Raw genomic sequence first — 9,923 nt, 5'->3', positions numbered from 1 at the left:
AAACTAAATGAGGAAGATGAAAACAAAGGTGCTGTCACTTTTTACTCTGATTAATTCTGACTACTGTGTGATTACAGATCTATGTAGACCTATTAAGGATTCAAAATGACCAGACCATAATGTATTAATCTGACTGCAAGAAGTGAAAAGCTTAAGACAAATGCACAATCAGATTTATTAAGGTATTTCAAGGACTAGTTCTGTAAATTAAGCGGGAATAGTTTTCAGCAACTGCTAATGAAAACATATTGTTTTATTTATATGATTTTAGCTTTAAGGAAGTTAAGCATATACAGGAAATAAAGAGCGAACATGAGTAAATGGAATCAGTATGTTTAGGGTTTCAAATTTCATGGTATCATGGTGAATAAGGTGGTGGTGATTGATCTGCGTTGATTTTGGTATAAGCTGGTGGAGCATCAGGTACCTATGGTAAGGAAAAGGTTTTTTTGAAAGATCAAAAAAATCCGAATTGAATTACAAGGAAAATGACAAGAAAATTACAAAAACATTCAGCAAGCTATTTACCACCATATTAGATACAGTTCTGTGACTTAAAGAAGCAGAGCTCATTCATTGTATCTATTTTTAATGTTACGTTTTGGGTAGTATGTTTTCTGGTTTTGCATCAGATTCACTTAATTGCTATTGTTCATCCAAAGGGAAAATTTGGTGTTATAAAGGCAAGAATATTTTTCTTATATATATGGGGTATTTTTAGATTGATAATTCAGACAAATACTGAAGCTTTTACTTAAGAGTCATGATACAAGCATATTGTCATATTTCTACTGGTAAAAATTTGAGCAGCTTATTTAAAATTGTGTGAGGTTAGCATCTTCTCGGTTCTAAAGCAATTTAAACACACACATTTATATATACTTATCACTTAATTTACTTTTTTGAAAATTGAAAGTTTAAATGTTCATCATTTTATAATGATTAGAAGAGATAACACATTGACGTTTTATAATATTCTCTGATAATGGTTGTCAGAGTATAGTATACCAGACACAATCCATTTGTTGTTTGTCTGAATGGCAGAAAATCAGTTAGGGATATAATTTTTGGGGTGTTTTCAGTATATTTCAGCATTCAGGTTTGCATTATTCTAATAGATTGCAAAATGGTCATATGATATAGGAATAAATATAAATTGAAGACAATAACTTTAAAATAAGCATTCTAAATAGTAGATGTAATTTTCTTTTAATTTTTCACAGTACAATTTTTTCCAAATACTACTTTCTAAGTTGATGTTGAAGCATTGAAGACTCAAAATATGAGAGAATACACCATGGGAGAAATCACCAAGTGCCTGTTTAACAATACTATTTCAACATGTCTTACTCAGTTTTAAGTGAGATCTTGAGTTGCAACTTACCACAGAATGAAAGTCTCTGTAGTTCTGCAGAGGCATTTTGCAGTCCAGTATTTCTCCCTCACCTACCACGTTCCGTATTGTGCTCACACTAGGGCTTTTGCTCTGTGACAAATCATAAAGAAATTGGGGAAGGTGAAAGGAAGAAGAGATTGCGAAGTTGAAGCAAAATTTGGCAGCACATATACAGTATGTATTAGAATCTGGAATTAGATACAATGGAAGTAAGAAAGATACCTCACCTAACAACACTTTTGCTGTCTCTGCTGAGACTTATGCTCTTTCTCCCCTGTGTAATCCAATTACATTGCCAGGAAAATAACTATCACATTTTTCAGACTGATGCAGGAACTGATATCTCATGTACCCAAATGCCTCCTATTTTTTATGCTAGCTATTTCTTTCCTTAATCCCCAACCTTTTTGTTTTCTATTTTTTCAACATTTCTTTTGTACACATTCTGTACCAGTTCTCCCCTAGCCAGAAATAGCCTAAAAAAATATGATTGTCAAAACAGTAGAAATCTGTCATGAGAAATAATTAAAAAACAGATAATGCTTTTTTCCAGGATATACAAAGCAGGCATTTGGTTTGATTTTGAAGGGATTTTTTGAGTATTACCTTCATTTTTTTTGCAACATTTCACTATGAAAGTTCAGCTTTTAGGTATTCTGCCAGTTGATATATGTATTGGATAGATAACTGGATAATTAGATAGAAAGAGAATGGGACAAAATTACCAGAAACAGCAAGGAAATTGATTTGCTGACTTAGATGAGAGCTTTGCTGAGTTTTTTATTCCCAAATAGTTACTTATATCTTCTTCAAAAGATGAGGTTAACTAAAAGATACTGTAAAACGCATATTTGCATAAAGCTTTGTCCTGGTTTCAGCTGGAGTAGAGTTCATTTTCTTTTAAACAGCTGGTACAGTGCTTTGTTTTGGATTCATTATGAGACTAATGCTGATAACACAATGATTATTAGACATAATGTTTTTGTTCAGTAGCTCTTGCTCTAAGTCAAGGACATTTCAATGGTTCATGTCTGCCACAGAGCTGGTGCACAAGAAACTGGGAGGGTTCATGGCTGGGACACCTGACCTGGACTAGCCAAAGGGACAATCCACACAAGAGAACATCATGCTCAGTATAAAAATAAGGGATTTGGCTGGAGGGGCTGATTGCTGCTCAGGAATGAGATGGACATCAGTTGTGGGAGGTGAGAAACTGTTTTGGGCATCACTTGTTCCTTTGGGGTTTTACTCCTCTCTTTTTCACCTTTTCATTGTGATGATTATTAGTAGTACATGATTATATTTTGTTTCAATTACTGAGCTGTTCTTATTTAACCCATGAAGTTCACCTTTTCTTTCCAATTCTCCTCCACACCAGGGTGGCAGTGGGAAATAAGCAAGTGTGATTAATTGCTGTCTGGGGTTAAACCATAACAAACTTTCACTTTAAAGAATTAAAAAGACCTCCCTTTCATAGGAGAGGGAGCAAAATTTCAAAAATAAAGCTTTGGGACTTCTAACAGTAGTTGTTATGAGAAGGATTGTACCTTTTTTTAAAATAGTTTCTAAGACAGAAATGAAAATATTTTTAAAGTAGTTTTTAGAAAACAAATCTCAAACCCATCTCACTTTTTTTGTGACTCTTAAAACTGCAAGTCAAATTTTATATGGATTAATCACACATCACCCATAGGTGAGCATATTTACCTACTTGTAATAGTTATTTTTCTTCTCTGCTTCCTAGATGTATTCTGATCATATCTGTTGTTATTTAGGGGTAAATCTTATGAAGAGTGAATATATTACTTATATTTAAATGAAAGGACACTGAATGGCTCTTGGTTTTGTATCAATTTATAAAGAATGCTTCCTACAAGTAATTTTTTTTACTGATTTTACAAAATTTACAGATAAATTTCTTTACTGATATGTTGGGCAACTGGTTTCATGTCCCTTTCCTTCTGGTTTCTCTTACCCCTTTGTGTGACTTACAAGTTCTTCAGGACAGGTTGTGTTTCATATTGTGTGGTTTTGTCTGTGACATAGGTCAGTGTAAATACTGCCTGAGATTATGATGTCCTGTTACAAATTTGATGTTCTCTGCATTAATGTCATGTAAATCAAGGTAATATGTTGTCAAAATAATACCATGAGAGAAAATGAGTTGCCACACTTACCCGCAAACTTTTGTAACCATTACGTCTTTTGTAATACCAGCAGCCAAAGGCAAGTAAAATTGCCAGCACCAAAATGAAAAGTCCAATACCCAGAGCTCTGTTGGGAAAGCAGAACAAGATAATTTGCACCATAACTAGATGCATCCTCCCAGGAGCAAGTATGCTTAGACCAAACATTTGTGTCTTTTTATCAGAGGAAGGCATGGAGCAGAATTTGCCTCAGAAAATAGGCTAATTATCAATAACTTCAGTCAGTTTCTATAGATTTAGCTGTTAGCTAATTTCTCTACCAAGTTCTTAAACATTTTAAAAATACATGTGGTTGAAAATAATTATCTACCAGTGACTACTGATTCCAAAAACATACCTGTCTGTAAGGCTTGCAAATCACAGCATTGTATTATTGCAAGTGAATATGAAATAAATTAAATGGCACATCTCTAATGATGCAGCTCATGTTTATTTGCTAAATTTCTCTAGGTAGCAAGTATTTAAAATGTATCCTAATTGCATCATATTGCAACAACTTCAAATGAAGAAAGAGGTTTTTTGATACATAAAGCACATTGCAACCTTAAAACATGAGTAAGAAACTTTGAATTATTCATAAAGAGCTCTATAAGGATTTCGTTCTTGCATGACATACTAGGCACATTATTGGTGTCACTGGGTCATTTTAGGGGAAATATGCTATGCAAACTGTGCTGTAAAACATCCTTCCCACCGCTCACTGGGAACTTGGCAGAAGCAGCATTTCCACTTTAAGTCAAAAAGCAAGCTGACAAAGTAATTTCAAATTTCCTAGTCACAAAAAGCCTTCCTTTAGTGTTAATATCCTCCCTGTTGAGAAATACTGAATGCATTCCCTATTTTTTTTGGTTCTTTCCCTGTTCAGGAACAGAAGAATATATTAAAGAATTAAAGGGAAAAGAGTATGGGGGAAAAATTGTTGTTTGAATCAGAATAAACCTATTCTAACATACTTCTGTATATCTTATGCCCAGTTGTCTTGCAGTAATTACCCTAGGCTTTTCCATAGAAAAGTAGAGGCATACGTGACTTACCAGAAAGTTGTTATATCTATTTGTGGTAATTTTCACTGACTCCAAGTTTCAGAAAGGAATATTTCCTTGTGAACTAAAGAGACTGAAAGGAGATTCAAGCAGATTTGTGTGGCAGAACAGGCTGCCTTTCTGTCTCAGCTTCCTTTGTGCTATTGGAAACATGAAGCCCCTTGGAGACAAAGGGATTTTCTTTTTCCAAAGTATGTGGATCTTGTAAGTTGCTTCTGCCCCTTGAAGACTTAGTGTGGCCTGCAGAGCTCACAGCAGTCACTTTCTGGTGCAGCCAAAGTTGTGAGATGGCCCCACTGTTTTTCCTACTCTCACCAGAACAGCTGAAACCTGGAGGGAATACTTCTCCAGGCAGCTGGTGCTCTCTCTACATTTTTAGAACTCCTGCTTGTCACATGTTGTGTTGTTTTAGCTATCCATTAGCTGTATGCCCATGTCCTGGTTTAGGGCAAATTTAGGAGACAACCCAGAATGTATTTCTGGAGCTGGTACTTCTGACTGCACATTTGCCATCCTAACTCCTTCCCTAACTACTCAGAGACTAGTATGGAAAGTGTGTATGTAATTTCTTTCCATTCCAGTTAAAGATGAAATTGTGCTGCTAGGAATCTGGGCTCATATCTAGAATACTTATGGTACTGGAAGGAGAGGTCATTTTTCCATATCTAGAAAACCTACTTACAGATGCAGTCACTAGAATGCACAGTAGTTAGTATGCTTAGTTTCAAGTGCTGAAACATGACTAACCGGCTTCTTTTTATTTTTTTTTTCCTTTTTTTTAAGAACTGAACTCATTTGAATGGACTACTGGAGAGCTTCCCCCTTTGTTTATTCTTCTTGCCAGGGCTGCTGGAGGACTAGCTATCTTGCATACTAGCAGCACAGTTCACATACAGATATCCCAAGCACATTGGAATTACTTGTCTTATGTCATAAAACATCACCAGTTGGGTGATGTCTCTAATAATTCTAAACCAAACATATTTTATTGTAATTCAAAGATAAAAGGTATTTGCAAGATACAATTTAGGAGTCACATTTGTATGGCACTGATGTCATTTGCTCTTTTATTTTAACCATTTCTCTGGGAGGTTTCTGCCGTTCTTTAGGGTTAGACAATGTCCCTTTGAGTTTCCTAAGAGAGGTCTGTGAATCTAGAGATTTAGTATACAAATTACCTTATAACAGCCTTAAAAGTAAATTCTAAATAAGCCTCAATAAACCTGGTAAAGGCCGATGACTTTGTGATCATATGATTTAACTCTAGATTCTTGAATTCTGCAATTCTGATTTTTGTTATCATTGGGGACTGTCTAAGGTTGCACTATGACTAACATTAGAGAGAGCTATAAGATAATTAAAAGGCACTCCATCTATATACAACAGTAACTTTTTTTGGTACAATTTTCTTGTTTTCCTTCAATACAAATTCTTGCACCAGCTTATATGCTAACATAGGTTTTGATTTACACTTACTCTTCTGCTGCAAAATAGACATATCCTTTCCCTCTGAAGTAGTTGCTGTCCAGGTGGTTATGTCTTCTGGGCATTTTGTGAGGTTGGTCCTGTTTAAACCTACAGGGTATAAACACTTGTCAGTGTGATAAATAATCTGTTACCATTGAAGCTTAATATTTTAAGCTTCTTTGTTTTAATGGAAGCATTTTAGAGAGGCAGGATAATCTGATATCTTCAGAATCAAGTAAATTTACATACACACACAACTGTCCCAATTTAGGATAAAGGTCAAAACCATAACTATAATCTACATATTAATATCACCACTGACATCAAAGTGTTTGCAACTAAGTGTAACAGAATTTGCAGAATGTGATGTGGTCTGTTTAGGTACCAAGTGATGGCAGACTTCCGAAGCAAATTCTGGAATGCAGAAAAAACAGGCAATTTACCTGGACAAGAAAAACTATTTAGAAGAAAAACTAATATTGTTCTTAAAAATAGTAGTTTTTCTATTCTGTAATTCCCTGTTAACACTCAGGGTATAGGTTTTCAGTCACAAGAGACTCTCAGAGATCTGTTGAATTTCAGATGGGAATACTGATTTATGTCTAATAACAGTCTAAACTCAGATGTGTAGGGAATTTGTATTACAATCTTTATTCCCAGTCTTAAGGTGGTAATCACAGCTATCTGAACAATTAAAAATTTATTCAATCAAGTATAGTGAAGAAGAAATCCACACGTAATCATGTTTCTGTAATGTGAAGAGCACAACAGATCCTACTTGATTGTATCCCACTAATCTACCTACCCTATACAGGTAAATTAGAAAACACAATGACTTTACTGAAGATAGTTCTAGCCAAAGAAAGAAAATATTTTGAGTTCACCTTAAAGAAAGCCAAGCCTCTTCTAAAGCGTAATTTTTAAGCAAAGCTGAAAATTTTATGTAAAACAAAAAATATAAATCTTACCTCCTTCAGACCTGTATTCTGTCTGTTAACTGTGGGCATATGCAGCTTTCTTTGACTTGGTCTGGTTTTTTCTCCTTTGATCTGTCCTCTTATGACTATCACGAGTTTAAATTCCTTTCAGTACGGCTTCTGAATGCATTAATTAGCATGAAAAGGGCAAGGATACAACTTCTCATTTCCTTCTGCATCCTTCCCTCTTAAAAAGCAGCAGAAAAATCTGATATTTCTTGATTAATTACATGTGCTCTGAGAGACAGCCCAACACCTTTTTACCTGCCCAATAAGTACAAGCTCCTAGAGTGGGCAGACTGTTTCTAGCTTCAAACATGTTTTGATCTAAGGTTGCTTAGTTTGTTACAGGGGACTGGCATTTTTGCATGTATTTACTATAGCTTTGTTTATGCATGCTTTTTGCGCCATTTTAACACTGCACAAAATAGTATATGTGGACCAGATTTAAGTAAGGTAAGTACAGTTTAATTCTATATGAGAAGCAAATATTGCAAAAAAAAAGAGGGTAAGTCCCATGGGCTGCACAACTAATGAAGCCTGGCCTTTGCCTGTGTTAACACTGTAGTAATTCCATTTACGAGGTCAGGCAAGAAATGGCAGTCTGTGATTGATTCAAAGGTCTGGGTACTGTTAGGTACCAGCAGTTACTTACTGCCAAAAGAGCAAGGAGATATAAGAACCGTGTTCTGCTTGTCATTTGTCCTAACGAATCATTAATCTGAGCCTCTCTGTCCCTCTACAAATTTTTTTGAGTTTGAAGGATTAAACACTTTTAAATTTTCACTTGTCTTTGAAGCTATGCACAGGGCTCTAAGTAATTTCTTTTCTAAAGAAAATGGCTGACAGACTCAAAAGAAAATAGGAAAGAACAGATGGTGTGAGTGATCGACATCCATTTCATTAGGAAGTCAAATTAAATGTATTAACATCGATATTTTTTAGCTAGTGCAGGGCTGCTTCTGTATTTTTCCTAATTATGGTAAAAATCTGACCTATGTATATACTTTTCCATGGTAGTGCCTAGTGACTGGACCAGAGGAGTGACCTCAGACTGAAACAGACTGTGCTCTATGAACATCAGGAAGCCCTTTTTTCTGTGAGGATGACTGGGCACTGGCACAGGTTGCCCAGAGAGTTTGTCAAGCCTCCCCCATTGGAGATCTGCAAAAGCCATTTGGACACAGTCATGGGCAACCAGCTCCAAATGGTTCTGCTGCACCAGGGGGTTAAACCACAGGAACTCCAGAGATGCCTTCCAAACTCAGGCACTCTGTGATTAGTGCCAGAAGGATCCTAGTTGGTTTTGCTGGACCCGTTAAAGTTTGATGTAACACATTTTTTGTAGAGTGGAAAATAAAGAGTACAGGAAGAATGAACAGTGAGGAGCATAAACTTGCTAAGTTGGGCAAGTTAACCCACATGAACTCAATAGGAATTTCAAAGGTGAAAGAAGTGCAGAGAAGTTTCTATAAATATCCATATGTGTAAAACAGTAAGTGGATGCTATCACATCCTCTTGCACTCTGAAATATTGTAAAGTTCCTAATCAAATAATGTGTTTTCCTGAAGAAAAGCTTCACTTCTAGAAGAGGATGATAACTGAAGCTTGCTTGATCAAGCTGCTTGATCTTGTGAGACTGAAAACACTAATAAAGAAAATCCACATGATTTCTTCATGTAGCAAAACCAGTCTCTGACCCTTACTTGCCTCAAGTGATGTGTAGGGTAAAATGTCAACTGCTTGAATATTATGTGTTCTGAATGAATCTCTTGTTAATAGTATAACAGAAAAGGAAAAAAAAAAAACAAACAGCTTTGTCATGGATCTGTGGTGCCATCTGGAATGTAAATGCAGAATGCTGCTATTGAGGATTTGGATGGATGAGGAGATGAAATACCACATCCTGCTTTTGATATCAATCTTTTTATAAGATCTTACTTCTCTGATGTAGTGCTACTAACTCCATCAGTGTAAAGTCACTGGGATTGACACATGGATTATGAAGGTGTTATATTTTCAAAGATAACTCTTCAGGAGAAGAGGATGGAAGAGGAAACCCCAAAGTAACCCAATTTTTTTCTGATAGCCAAACCTGTGGCAAATCCAGGACGCTGATGAATCTTGGTGAAAGGTAGGAAATGAATGCTTCTGGTGTAACTGAAAATAACAGGCCTGACCTTTGAAAAAGAGTAGCTGTTGGTTTTGTGCTGTTGACATTTTGATCCCATCTTTCAAGTACAAGATTCTGGGATTTTTATTATTTACTTCTTTTCATTGATAATTACTTTTCTCTGACATTTGAGGCTTCCTACAGTACACAGAGCAAAGAAAAACAAGTATGACACCTGATTTAGTAAAGACTTTAGTTTTGAGTTTTATGGGAGATTCAGTGGAAAATCACATGTATTGCACTTCAAAATCTTTATTATCAGTAATACAGTACAAAAATAGAAAATATGGAATTATATCCCTTTCAGTTTGTTCTGAGGATCCTTGTCTCTCCATGGTTTGAAGGAGATATTGTCTGGCTTCCAGGCTGAAGAGTTCCACTACAGGCTAGATTTAAGGGTTTTTGAAAAGAAGCTGATCCTCAACTTGCGCCTACCTTGACTGCAGGCACCTCCAGGGAGCAATATGTCTTGCACAAGCACCGTATGTATGTTCATCCTGAAAGCCTAGTTGACAGAAAAAAGACAGAAACTTCCTCCTCAAGTAATTTCCAAATGAAGCTGTGATCCTTACTGTCAGACCCGCCTCCCTCTGCTCCACCTCTGAATCTTAAAGTAAAGAAGGAATGGTAGTTTTAATCCTGTAGAAGCTGTGCCAAGA

At 35.9% G+C, this 9,923-nt stretch overlaps 1 protein-coding gene across 1 annotated transcript; it reads right to left on the bottom strand.

Moving 5' to 3' along the window:
* Positions 1–351: 351 nt before the first annotated feature.
* Positions 352–6,196, bottom strand: MLANA (melan-A). The gene is made up of 4 exons (XM_031507411.2): positions 6,123–6,196; positions 3,574–3,670; positions 1,385–1,486; positions 352–427 (listed from the first exon to the last, which is right to left on the bottom strand). The coding sequence occupies exons 1-4, from the start codon at positions 6,194–6,196 to the stop codon at positions 359–361; spliced, it is 342 nt and encodes a 113-aa protein (XP_031363271.2). The 3' UTR covers positions 352–358.
* Positions 6,197–9,923: the final 3,727 nt, after the last annotated feature.

The sequence above is a fragment of the Lonchura striata genome, chromosome Z, assembly GCF_046129695.1.
Source record: "Lonchura striata isolate bLonStr1 chromosome Z, bLonStr1.mat, whole genome shotgun sequence".
Lineage (NCBI taxonomy): Eukaryota > Metazoa > Chordata > Aves > Passeriformes > Estrildidae > Lonchura > Lonchura striata.
This window is presented reverse-complemented; position numbering and strand designations above follow the sequence as displayed.